At 36.3% G+C, this 13,869-nt stretch overlaps 1 protein-coding gene across 9 annotated transcripts in view; it reads left to right on the top strand.

Annotated features, from left to right (window-relative positions):
* mcf2l2 (MCF.2 cell line derived transforming sequence-like 2) overlaps window positions 1-13,869 on the top strand; it is a 74,454-nt gene that overhangs the window by 22,917 nt on the left and 37,668 nt on the right. For 8 of the 9 annotated variants that reach the window (XM_058400517.1, XM_058400525.1, XM_058400522.1 and 5 more), the window contains exons 3-12: window positions 4,822-4,936; window positions 5,045-5,135; window positions 9,256-9,375; window positions 10,006-10,122; window positions 10,232-10,381; window positions 10,516-10,640; window positions 12,267-12,381; window positions 12,493-12,612; window positions 12,996-13,187; window positions 13,581-13,772. In XM_058400517.1, the coding sequence (XP_058256500.1) occupies window positions 4,822-4,936; window positions 5,045-5,135; window positions 9,256-9,375; window positions 10,006-10,122; window positions 10,232-10,381; window positions 10,516-10,640; window positions 12,267-12,381; window positions 12,493-12,612; window positions 12,996-13,187; window positions 13,581-13,772 (1,337 nt within the window). The remainder of the gene's footprint in view (window positions 1-4,821; window positions 4,937-5,044; window positions 5,136-9,255; window positions 9,376-10,005; window positions 10,123-10,231; window positions 10,382-10,515; window positions 10,641-12,266; window positions 12,382-12,492; window positions 12,613-12,995; window positions 13,188-13,580; window positions 13,773-13,869) is intronic. The other variant, XM_058400518.1, reaches the window with a different exon arrangement.

Here is a 13,869-nt window from a genome sequence, read left to right as displayed (position 1 = left end):
TGTGTATACAGTGGCATTAAACAACGAACTGTATTTAGCAGCTCTTTGAACACCTTATCATAGAAAGACAATGAGTCATTAAATTATAATAATAATAATAATAATAATAATAATAATAATAATAATAATAATAATAATAATAATAATAATGATAATAATAATAATAATAATAATAACAGTAGAGCAGTTTAGTGTTGTAAGTGATAAAGTGTAAGATGTGAGTTCAGAACATTATATTGCATAAACATTACAGATATTTTAATTAGTCATAGCAATAACTTTATGCTAATTATAAAGTCAGACAGTTCAGAAGACTGTACCATACCGTATGTGTGTTTCCAAATATTCCATTGTTTTGTCTGTGTCTTGTCTGTATTTCATCTGTGTTTTGGCTGTATTTCGTCTGTGTTTTGGCTGTGTTTTGTCCGTGTTTTGTCTGTGTTTTGTCTGTGTTTCGCCTGTGTTTCGTCTGTGTCTTGTCTGTATTTCATCTGTGTTTTGGCTGTATTTCGTCTGTGTTTTGGCTGTGTTTTGTCCGTGTTTTGTCTGTGTCTTGTTTGTGTTTTGTTTGTGTTTTGGCTGTGTTTCGGCTGTGTTTTTTCAGTTTTGTCTGTATTTCGTCCGTGTTTTGGCTGTGTTTCGTCTGTGTTTTGTCTGTTTTGTCTGTGTTTTGTCTGTGTTCAGTCTGTTTTTCGGCTGTGTTTTGGCTGTGTCTTGTCTGTGTTTTGTTTGTGTTTCGGCTGTGTTTCGTCTGTGTTTTGTCTGTGTTTCAGCTGTTTTGTCTGTTTTGTCTGTGTTTCGGCTGTGTTCAGTCTGTTTTTTTTGTCTGTGTTTCGGCTGTGTTTTGTCTGTGTTTTGGCTGTGTTCAGTCTGTTTTTCGTCTGTGTTTCGTCTGTGTTCAGGCTGTGTTTTGTCAGTTTCAGCTGTGTTTTGTCTGTATTTCGTCTGTATTTTGTCTGTGTTTCAGCTGTTTTGTCTGTTTTGTCTGTGTTTTGTCTGTGTTTCGGCTGTGTTTTGGCTGTGTTCAGTCTGTTTTTTTCCGGCTGTGTTTTGTCTGTGTTTTGTCTGTGTTTTGTCTGTGTTTTGGCTGTGTTCAGTCTGTTTTTCGTCTGTGTTTCGTCTGTGTCTCGTCTGTGTTCAGGCTGTGTTTTGTCAGTTTCAGCTGTGTTTTGTCTGTGTTTCATCTGTGTTTCGTCTGTGTTTTGTTTGTGTTTCGTCTGTGCCTGTGACTCCTCTGAGATTAGCATTGCAGTTCGTCTGAGTATGTTGAACTCACCGCTAAAGACATTTTTCTCTGAGTTTTTTTAATCTCCTTCTACCCGTGCCACACCACCTGAGTCTGGGAAATCTAATTTGACCTGATTTTGCTCGTTTGCCGATGACCACTGATGGGAAGAATGCAGTGAAGGAGTCAGATTTTGACTTTGGCCTCAGTGCGAGGTTGTAATATAACTGACAAAGATTTTCATTCCAAACCTCTGGTGATCTCCACCCTCATGAATGCTCTAAACAGAAATGTCATGATTTTGACAGAAAATTCTAAAAGTATGTCCCAGATGGATGATTTAGGAGAAACTCTGACGTAATGGGTGTGCTTTTATTAATCTTAATTCTTTTAAGTTTTGTTTGTTGATGTAAGTCTAACTCATGAGCTCTAGAAGCAGCTGCACAGTGGTACAGAGGATGATTATAGCACTTAGTTTCATCAGTTTAATCATTTCAGTGTATTTGAAAGACTTGTTGATGAGCGAATGTTTTATCTCACTTTTGAGGTTATTGCCATGATTGCTAATAAGAAGGGTAATGCAGCAGAGATTAGGAACTACAGGTCATGGCTAACCTTGACCTTTTGTTTCCATATTTTTATATAATTTACTCTAAAATTATAAATGCACTTATATCTAAATATGCTGTGTATTGTATTTATATTAATAATATATTAATCACAGCTGGGTCAATATAATATATGCATCAATATAGGGATAGTACATGGGTATATAATAATATATGAATCAATATTCAGATCATTGATAATAGCTCATTTCACATCCACTAATCAGCCATAACATTATGACCACCTGCCTAATATTGTGTCGGTCCCCCTTTTCCTGCCAAAACAGCCCTGACCCGTTGAGTCATGGACTCCACTAGATCCCTGAAGGTGTGCTGTGTTATCTGGTACCAAGATGTTAGCAGCAGATCCTTTAAGTCCTGTAAGCTGTGAGGTGGGGCCTCCATGTGCCCCACCCCACATCCATGGGCCCGTTGCCACTTAAAGGACTTACAGGACTTAAAGGACACTTTTGATAGATACTGACCACTGCAGACCGGGAACACCCCACAAGAGCTGCAGTTTTGGAGATGCTCTGATCCAGTGGTCTAGCCATCACAATTTGGACCTTTTGGTCAAACTCGCTCAAATCCTTACGCTTGTCCATTTTTCCTGCTTCTAACATCAACTTTGAGGACAAAATGTTGACTTGCTGCCTAATATATCCCACCCACTAACAGGTGCCATGATGAGGAGATACTCAGTCTTATTCACTTCACCTGGCACTGGTCATAATGTTATGGCTGACTGGTGTGTATATTACTGTTATAATGCACTGATCATCTGCTCTATAAAACATCACTTTACTGTATTATAGATTGAATGTAAAGGTGTGTGTAGTTTAGATGACACAGCTGGCTTTGGGTATTCTGTGTATTCAGTGGTTCAACAGCTGTAACAGGAAATGTCATGCTGCACACGTATGATAGGTGTCATCTCTGCTGTGGTGTGGGTGTGTGTGTGTGTGTGTGTTAGTGTGGGTGTGTGTGTTAGTGTGTGTGTGTGTGTGTTAGTGTGTGTTAGTGTATGTGTGTGTGTGTGTGTCTGTGTGTGTGTGTGTGTGTCTGTGTCTGTGTGTGTGTGTGTGTCTATATGTGTGTCATTTTTACAATAGTTATTTGTTCTGTGTTTTTAAAAAGACATTTAAAATGTTTTGGAAATATTCAAATTTTTTGCACATTTTATTATTTTATATGTTTTGATCTAATCTACAGAAATAATCTTTAATGAGAGTGTAAACATGTTTATTTGAGAAAGGTGATGCTGAAAGGTGAGCCCATGACTCTTCAGCTGTGTTTCTGCTTTTCAAATCTCCTTATACACACAGATATGAGAATTAGGAAGCTCGGAGTCGCCACCTAGTGGCTGAGATAATAAAGTCACTCACTGTGTGTGTTATTATTTACCCAGTCTCACATTAAAAAAAAAGTTTGTAAGCACCTTATCTATTACACCTTTATTACAACAAAACTCAGCATTCTTGTAACTGACACTTATTACACACTGACACTTATTACACACTGACACTTATTACACTCTATTATGACACACTGACACTGTTATTACACACTGACACTGTTATTACACATTGACACTGTTATTAAACTCTATTATTACACACTGACACTGTTATTACACTCTATTATTACACACTGACACTGTTATTACACTCTATTATTACACACTGACACTGTTATTACACTCTATTATTACACACTGACACTGTTATTACACTCTATTATGACACACTGACACTGTTATTACACACTGACACTGTTATTACACATTGACACTGTTATTAAACTCTATTATTACACACTGACACTGTTATTACACACTGACACTGTTATTAGACTCTATTATTACACACTGACACTGTTATTACACACTGACACTGTTATTAGACTCTATTATTACACACTGACACTGTTATTACACTCTATTATGACACACTGACACTGTTATTACACACTGACACTGTTATTACACATTGACACTATTATTAGACTCTATTATGACACACTGACACTGTTATTACACTCTATTATGACACACTGACACTGTTATTACACACTGACACAGTTATTACACACTGACACTGTTATTACACTCTATTATGACACACTGACACTGTTATTACACACTGACACTGGTATTACACTCTATTATGACACACTGACACTGTTATTACACACTGACACTGTTATTACACTCTATTATGACACACTGACACTGTTATTACACACTGACACTGTTATTACACTCTATTATTACACACTGACACTGTTATTACACACTGACACTGTTATTACACTCTATTATGACACACTGACACTGTTATTACACATTGACACTGTTATTACACACTGACACTGTTATTACACTCTATAATTACACACTGACACTGTTATTACACACTGACACTGTTATTACACTCTATTATGACACACTGACACTGTTATTACACATTGACACTGTTATTACACACTGATACTGTTATTACACTCTATTATTACACACTGACACTGTTATTACACTCTATTATTACACACTGACACTGTTATTACACTCTATTATTACACACTGACACTATTACACTCTATTATTACACACTGACACTGTTATTACACTCTATTATTACACACTGACACTGTTATTACACTCTATTATTACACACTGGCACTGTTATTACACTATTATTACACACTGACACTGTTATTACACTCTATTATTACACACTGACACTGTTATTACACTATTATTACACACTGACACTGTTATTACACTCTATTATTACACACTGACACTGTTATTACACTCTATTATTACACACTGACACTGTTATTACACACTGACACTGTTATTACACACTGACACTGTGTTGTGATATGGACAGGTCTGAATGTTTTTAGTAAATACTTGTCTAGAGATCTATTATTTAGAGTAAATATTAATATCAGTTGTAAAACACAATGTTTCCTCCTGTGCAGGTGGACGAGGGAAGGACGGAGCGCCGATCATTACTTTCCCTGAATTTTCTGCCTTTAATGATCTTTCTGATGAAGACTTCATTAATGTAGTCACATATCTGACCAGCATACCGAGGTGACCGCTATATTTTTTTGTATAGCCTCAAGATGATCTGCCTTTCAACGTTCTTTGCATAATCTGATCATATTTCATCATATAAACCTGCCATGTCTCTGTTTTCAGTCTGGACGCAGCAAGCATTGGCTTCATCATCATCATAGACCGCCGGAGGGACAAATGGGCTTCGGTGAAAGCCTCGCTGGCACGGATAGCGGTGTGTGACACACACTCCTCACAGTGACTGAGGAATCTGAAACACTGTTGGACTGAAAGAAATGTTTGACATTTTTGAGCAACTTAGTCACCAAAACCCACAGAATATGTGAGAAGAGTGAAACTGGATCCTCTCTAGGCTCCTAGTAATGGATGGTTTCCAGTATGAGGATTATGAAGGACAGTAGAATAATCTGAAAATGTAGGAAAATAATAAAAAGGTACACCTTGGGCTTGGGAAGTGTTTAATGATATAGAGGATATTCTTTTGACAGTAACTGAGACACAGAAATTTTAGCGTAGTTTTCCAGGCATGGCTAAAATCCAGCTGAAGAAATAAAATCAAAATCAAAGATATAGTGTGCTACAGTAATGCACTTAAACATTTAAAATGCTCTAAAATATTTCTTCTGGGTCAAATACTGGACCTGCTAGAGTTGACCTGGATGAATTAAAAAGGTGAATCTATTATGTCTCTGTAAAATGATCTATTATTCAACAGAAATAATTATTAGGATTAAATTTCATTAAAACCCCACAGTTTATCTGGGTGTGCTGGTGTCCATTACATCTATTATTATCTCCCTATTTTAAAGTCCAGTCTTATAAAGTCTAGTCTTATAAAGTCCAGTCTTATAAAGTCTAGTCTTATAAAGTCCAGTCTTATAAAGTCCAATCTTATAAAGTCTAGTCTTATAAAGTCCAGTCTTATAAAGTCTAGTCTTATACAGTCCAGTCTTATAAAGTCTAGTCTTATAAAGTCCAGTCTTATAAAGTCTAGTCTTAGAAAGCCCAGTCTTATAAAGTCTAGTCTTATAAAGTCCAGTCTTATAAAGTCCAATCTTATAAAGTCCAGTCTTATAAAGTCCAGTCTTATAAAGTCTAGTCTTATACAGTCCAGTCTTATAAAGTCTAGTCTTATAAAGTCCAGTCTTATAAAGTCTAGTCTTATACAGTCCAGTCTTATAAAGTCCAGTCTTATAAAGTCTAGTCTTATACAGTCCAGTCTTATAAAGTCTAGTCTTATACAGTCCAGTCTTATAAAGTCCAATCTTATAAAGTCTAGTCTTATAAAGTCCAGTCTTATAAAGTCTAGTCTTATAAAGTCCAGTCTTATAAAGTCCAGTCTTATACAGTCTAGTCTTATAAAGTCCAGTCTTATAAAGTCCAGTCTTATACAGTCCAGTCTTATAAAGTCTAGTCTTATACAGTCCAGTCTTATAAAGTCCAGTCTTATAAAGTCCAGTCTTATAAAGTCTATTCTTATAAAGTCCAGTCTTATAAAGTCCAGTCTTATAAAGTCTAGTCTTATAAAGTCAAGTCTTATAAAGTCCAGTCTTATAAAGTCCAGTCTTATAAAGTCCAGTCTTATAAAGTCTAGTCTTATACAGTCCAGTCTTATAAAGTCTAGTCTTATACAGTCCAGTCTTATAAAGTCAAGTCTTATAAAGTCCAGTCTTATAAAGTCCAGTCTTATAAAGTCTAGTCTTATACAGTCCAGTCTTATAAAGTCTAGTCTTATAAAGTCCAGTCTTATAAAGTCTAGTCTTATAAAGTCCAGTCTTATAAAGTCTAGTCTTATAAAGTCAAGTCTTATACAGTCCAGTCTTATAAAGTCCAGTCTTATAAAGTCTAGTCTTATAAAGTCCAGTCTTATAAAGTCTAGTCTTATAAAGTCCAGTCTTATAAAGTCTAGTCTTATACAGTCCAGTCTTATAAAGTCCAGTCTTATAAAGTCTAGTCTTATAAAGTCCAGTCTTATAAAGTCTAGTCTTATAAAGTCAAGTCTTATAAAGTCCAGTCTTATAAAGTCTAGTCTTATAAAGTCCAGTCTTATAAAGTCTAGTCTTATACAGTCCAGTCTTATAAAGTCTAGTCTTATACAGTCCAGTCTTATAAAGTCCAGTCTTATAAAGTCCAGTCTTATAAAGTCTAGTCTTATAAAGTCCAGTCTTATAAAGTCTAGTCTTATAAAGTCCAGTCTTATAAAGTCTAGTCTTATACAGTCCAGTCTTATAAAGTCCAGTCTTATAAAGTCTAGTCTTATAAAGTCCAGTCTTATAAAGTCTAGTCTTATAAAGTCAAGTCTTATAAAGTCCAGTCTTATAAAGTCTAGTCTTATAAAGTCCAGTCTTATAAAGTCTAGTCTTATACAGTCCAGTCTTATAAAGTCTAGTCTTATACAGTCCAGTCTTATAAAGTCCAGTCTTATAAAGTCCAGTCTTATAAAGTCTAGTCTTATAAAGTCCAGTCTTATAAAGTCCAGTCTTATAAAGTCTAGTCTTATAAAGTCAAGTCTTATAAAGTCCAGTCTTATAAAGTCTAGTCTTATAAAGTCCAGTCTTATAAAGTCTAGTCTTATACAGTCCAGTCTTATAAAGTCTAGTCTTATACAGTCCAGTCTTATAAAGTCAAGTCTTATAAAGTCCAGTCTTATAAAGTCTAGTCTTATAAAATCCAGTCTTATAAAGTCTAGTCTTATAAAGTCCAGTCTTATAAAGTCTAGTCTTATAAAGTCCAGTCTTATAAAGTCTAGTCTTATACAGTCCAGTCTTATAAAGTCAAGTCTTATAAAGTCCAGTCTTATACAGTCCAGTCTTATAAAGTCTAGTCTTATACAGTCCAGTCTTATAAAGTCTAGTCTTATACAGTCCAGTCTTATAAAGTCCAGTCTTATAAAGTCCAGTCTTATAAAGTCTAGTCTTATATAGTACAGTCTTATAAAGTCCAGTCTTATAAAGTCTAGTCTTATAAAGTCAAGTCTTATAAAGTCCAGTCTTATAAAGTCTAGTTTTATAAAGTCCAGTCTTATAAAGTCAAGTCTTATACAGTCCAGTCTTATAAAGTCAAGTCTTATACAGTCCAGTCTTATAAAGTCTAGTCTTATACAGTCCAGTCTTATAACGTCAAGTCTTATAAAGTCCAGTCTTATAAAGTCCAGTCTTATAAAGTCTAGTCTTATACAGTCCAGTCTTATAAAGTCTAGTCTTATAAAGTCCAGTCTTATAAAGTCTAGTCTTATAAAGTCCAGTCTTGTAAAGTCTAGTCTTAGAAAGTCCAGTCTTATAAAGTCCTGTCTTATAAAGTCTAGTCTTATAAAGTCTAGTCTTATAAAGTCTAGTCTTATAAAGTCCAGTCTTATAAAGTCTAGTCTTATAAAGTCTAGTCTTATAAAGTCCAGTTTTATAAAGTCTAGTCTTATACAGTCCAGTCTTATAAAGTCCAGTCTTATAAAGTCCAGTCTTATAAAGTCCAGTCTTATACAGTCCAGTCTTATAAAGTCCAGTCTTATAAAGTCCAGTCTTATACTGTATATTTCTGCATGTATTTAGAGCATATTGAAAGCACCATAATTACTTTGAAAATAATTTCAATTAATGAACATTGTACTTTAAATTAGAATCCAACAGGGTCATTAACGGGCTACAAGTGATGGTCAGACACTATTTCTGCATTTAAGTAAAGGTAGTTATTGTTTTGGTCAGATTTGTTTAGCATCTATAAACACTGGAGCTCCTTTTAAGATCATGTTAAATAGAAACTCAGACACAAGATAAAGACACAAGACTAAACAGAGTGTCCATTAAATAAAATAATTAAAAATTCCCTTGTCATTTCTCTGGGCAGTGTGTTAGTTATAGTGTTATCCAGAGCTTTATATTAGCAGATGATGCTTTTCTAGGTTTGCTAACAATAAGGATTGCCTCATAGTGCCGGGGGTCAGGGTGGATCCTGCCGCTAACAGTATCTATGGCAGATTTAGCAAATTTTGTGATATTTGACACCAATTTAGATAAAAAAAGATAGGATAAGGCATCATTAAAGCCGGGTGGAAATTTCCTTTGTTACAGCAGACAAGAGTTCTAAGAGATTATAAGAAATATAGCAGCTGTAGAGTATTTAAATAAGTTAAATTAAACAACAATGCAAATTATTTACACAGAATATAGAGGTATTAAATGCGCAATATGAGACCAGATATTCCCATATGCAGTTTATATGAACAAATATATGCCTAAATGTACAAAACTGTTAGACAATACATATATACATTCATTACATTGAATCTTCTAGGAGATCAAAGCATGAGTTTTGGGGTTTTTTTCTTTCATGACCCACAGGGGGCATTTCCAGGCAACCTGCAGCTAGTCCTAGTCCTGAGACCCTCACGGTTCCTGCAGAGGACCATCGCTGACATTGGCATCCGGTTACACCGTGATGACTTTAAAATGAAGGTACCGGTAAGCATGCTTTATCCGTGTTCTCCTAAACCCACAGTGTATAAAGCATCTCAGAGTAAGTGGGTATATTAAAAGGAAATTGAGTGTGGCTCAGTCAAGATGCACTCTGAAATGCTCTAGATGCCGTGTGTTTGGATGGTAATGCATGACACTGACACACTGTGTTGCAGAAATGAGAATAAGTCATGAGGTCTGCAAGTCTAAGCATGTTTTAGTCCTACACACGGTATTCTCAGCTGTATTTTCTAACACTACTGCAAACGTGAGCACTATATAGTGACTTGGGCAGAAATTCAAGCACCAAATTTAACTCAATACAAACTGCATTCACATACCATAGGCTCATCATGATGGTTGGTATAATATCATGATACGTGAAGGCATGTTGTAAAATGAGGAAAGAGTAGAAAAGAAAAGAAATTCATTGTGAGTAACAGCGACTTGGCATTTTAAAAATTCGGACAGTACCTGCAGTAATTTCTCACAGTGTCAATATTATCCTGTCCTATCACACAAAGCATGCTATCGTGTTCACATGAGCAGACCCGTATGTGTGTTATACAGTGTAGGTGATTTGATCGTTGAAATCAGAGTCCTGACAGAATTGTGCATGCTCTTCTTGTCTTGTAGATAGTCATGTTAAATTCCCTGTCGGACCTACACGGATATGTGGACAAAGGCCAGCTGACCTGTGAGTTAGGTGGAAGCCTGCATTACTGCCACAGTCAGTGGATCCACCATCGCACAGTGAGTCAGAGAGATCTTCATGAAAAGAGTTTTGCTGCCTTAAAACCTAGCCACAACATGTCCAAACGTCCCCAAATGATCACAGTGTGCTGTATTTTGTGCTATCTAGGCCATCGAAAACTTCGCTGTGACGGTGAAAACCACAGCCCAGATGCTTCAGAGATTTGGAACAGACTTGGCAGAAACTGAGCTTCCGAATGACGTGCAATGTACCAAAGATCTCCTGACAGCTCACACAGACAAACACAACAAGCTTCAGGTGGTCAAGAGCTCAATCGTACAAGTCCAGTTGTTGTCCATTAAAAGAAGAAATGAACAAAGCACATGGAAAAATAGGACAAAACACATAAACATGATGCAGAACATGATGCTTCTTCTTATTCTGTGTTTCAGGATGAACTGAAGTTGGCCATGAAACAAGGAACCACACTGCTGTCGTGTATCAAAGATCAGGCTAGTAAAAATGAAAACCACAAGCTAAATCCTGATGAAATGGAGAATCTCACCACAGTGGAAAGGTGTGATAAATACCTCTTCTGCTTTCTTTGGGGTCTCCTATTATAACATATCAATCTTTTTTCCATATTATATCACGTCATACAGTGAAAACATTACCAGCCATTTCATCATCAGCTTTAATGGGCAAATAATTGTCTATTGTTTATCACTCTATTAACCATTGTTAGTATATTGTCATACACTATAATTACTGTAACCTGTTTACTTTAGCTAATTTGTTTTTAGTATTTATTATTTGTCTAATGGAAATGATCTTTCTAGCCCTGACCATGTCAGTGTTACGTCTGCATGCTGGACACACCTGAACAGTCTCATTTTAACTAAATTAATGATATTTAGGTCACTCAGAAAGTGTCAAGTGGCAATGCATCAACTACCCCGAGTTAAAAACTCGACTCACAAACCCCAGGACCACAAACACATTGGCTGAAAGGATGTGGGTAGTGGGTGTACACAGTGGAGGCATTTTACAAACATACACATTACAAACTAGGTCACAACATACTCTAGCTTCAGCACTTTTTAAAAAAAAAAGTCATATGTCTATACACCATTCACAAAGCAAACACTTTTCTGTTCTATCAGTGATATGAGGAGCTTTTATACAGATAGGAATGATTTTATAAAGATAAGTTATCAGTAACTTTATGAAATAGTCAGAAAGGAGAGAAACAGTGTCATTTTGGTCTAATGAATTCATTATATGTATATATATATATCAGTATCTAAGTTTCAACCTACTCAAGTACTATAACAAAAACTGATTTTCATTTTAATTTTAATTGATCAGAGATCATTTATAGTATAAGTGAACATTATTTATTTATACACTGTAGGTTATGCATTTTGTAAAGGCAGAATTTATGGTTTTGTGTTGGAGGCAGTGATCTTGTCTCTGACCGCAGACTGTGTCCAGTATGAATCACAGGTAAATCCAACAAAACCTAGAACTTTTTTTTTTCCATCTTGACATTTGAGAGCTACTTTGAAAGTCAAAATGAAAATGTAAGTTTGTTTTTGTTTTTGTTCAAAACAGTACATGCACTACTGCTGAAAAGTTTGGGATCACTCGCATGTTTCAGCTTGATTTCAGCTCCAGAGGAAGACTCCATCAGCCAATCCATCTTGTGGGAGATGCTCCAGGAAGCATGGGGTGAAATCTCATCAGATGATCTTGAAAAATTGACTGCTAGAATGTCCAGGCTGTAACTGCTGCAAAAGGTGGTTTATGTTTGATGAAGGCAAAGTTTGAAGAAAACATTCATCATTTCCATCAAAATCATTATTTCTGACTCTGACACGTCATTTCCTGTGTGTTTCCTTGGAAAACTATTTTGAGTGATCCCAAACTTTTAAGCGGTAGTGTAAGTACATGAGTAGATGTTTATTGACATCAGTCTTTATATCCTGCACTTATTTGAGTTAATATTGATTTGGAACATTGTTCTGTAGTATTTTGTTTAATGGCATATTTGAGCATCATATAATAATAATAATAATAATAATAATAAGAAGAAGAAGAAGAAGAAGAAGAAGAAGAAGAAGAAAAGTAACATAATAAAAGCTATGTAGTTTAAAACAAAAGTGACTAAACCATCTGTGTGTCCTTGTTTTGTTTATTTCAGGTTGTTAGCTCAGCTGGATGAGACTGAAAATGCATTCGAACAGTTCTGGTCTAAACATCACTTGAAGTTAGAGCAGTGTTTGCAGTTACGACATTTTGAGCAAGACTTTAGAGAGGTAATCACACACCACATCTCATACAGCATTTATTTTGAACCTACATTTATGTATTTTAGCGTGTAACTGATGTCCTGCTGCTCTATGTTTTGTGTGTGTGTGTGTGTGAAGGTGAAACTGTCTCTGGACAGCTTGATGGAGACTTTGCTGACACTTTCAGACACAGGAGACGGGGCTGGTCGCATTGAGCAGCTGCTAACTGAACTGAGTAGCCTGCAGGACAGAGCTCAGGTCAGACTCATCACTTTCTCGCAGTGCAGGCAATAAACAGTTTAATAAAGCAATGATGGACAAGAGAAAAATATATTAGATGACTCGACAGGGAAAAAAAGGTCAGAGCTTCGGGAAGCTCGTGGAGTAGTTATAACATTAATTTGAACACATCATCATTACAAAATAAATGAAAGTCGATGAAAAATGTCTTTTTTTTCTGTTTGGCTAAACCTACTTCTCTGCTATGGGCTATGTATTTGTCCACCTCAGAACAAAGTAAGTGAACGTATGCTAAAAAATGCCAAGAAGCCCCCACAAAGTTACAGATTAAGTTATAGATGTATTATGAAGGGGCAAATACTGGAAGCTGAAGATTTTATAACATGTGATGCGTCTGACAGGAATCTTTGGAGAAGGCACAGCTACATGCTCTGCATGGTGATCAGTTAATCCAGAGCAACCACTATGCGGTGGACTCCATCCGGCCCAAGTGCGTGGAGCTGCGGCGCATTTGTGACGACTTCAGCAACGAAGCCAAAAAAAAATATGACGTCCTGTCCAAATCACTGGAGATCCATACATGGATAGAAAAGGTTGGTGGGAAGATTTCACCTCATCAGTTTAATGCCTTCTGACACTCGAGATTTGCACGTGATTTGTAATGTAAACCAAACATTTTATGAGACGGCTATTAGATCTGTGTATATCCCGTGGATGAAAGAGTGATTTATGAAGGACGTGTTACGGCTCATCGCTTGTGTCTCGTTTGTCAGCATGAAAGAGAAATGCTATTGTCACACCTGCTCAATGGAATGAATTGTCAGTGTCACTTCGATCAACCGACTTCATGCCATGCTGAACCCAAACAACACAAATGAATCACTCTGTCTTGCACTTTTTCTATAATTAAAGACATTATTATGGCTTTGTTCTCTACAAGTATGACCAGAATATGATTCCAGTGTGTGTTTTGTGTATGTGTGCAGGTGAAACACTGGTGTGAGAATGGCGTGTACCTGCTGGCCTCTCAGGCTGTAGATAAGTGCCAGTCTCAGGAGGGGGCAGAAGCGGCCCTGCGGGACATTGAGAGGTACATGGAGACGGCTAAGGAGCAGCAGCTCGGCCAGTTGAAAGACCTCTACAACCAACATGAGATGTCTCTCTCAGACCTCATGAAGGTCTGTAGCTTTTTTTAAATTTCCGTATATGGAGATTGGTTGCTAGGTGCAGATGCAAGACAGTATTTATGGCAGATGCTTCATTTTTGTGGGTAGA

This window comes from Hemibagrus wyckioides, linkage group LG10 (genome assembly GCF_019097595.1).
Source record: "Hemibagrus wyckioides isolate EC202008001 linkage group LG10, SWU_Hwy_1.0, whole genome shotgun sequence".
Lineage (NCBI taxonomy): Eukaryota > Metazoa > Chordata > Actinopteri > Siluriformes > Bagridae > Hemibagrus > Hemibagrus wyckioides.
The sequence above is the reverse complement of the archived record's forward strand: the minus strand, read 5'-3'. Positions and strand labels throughout refer to the sequence as shown.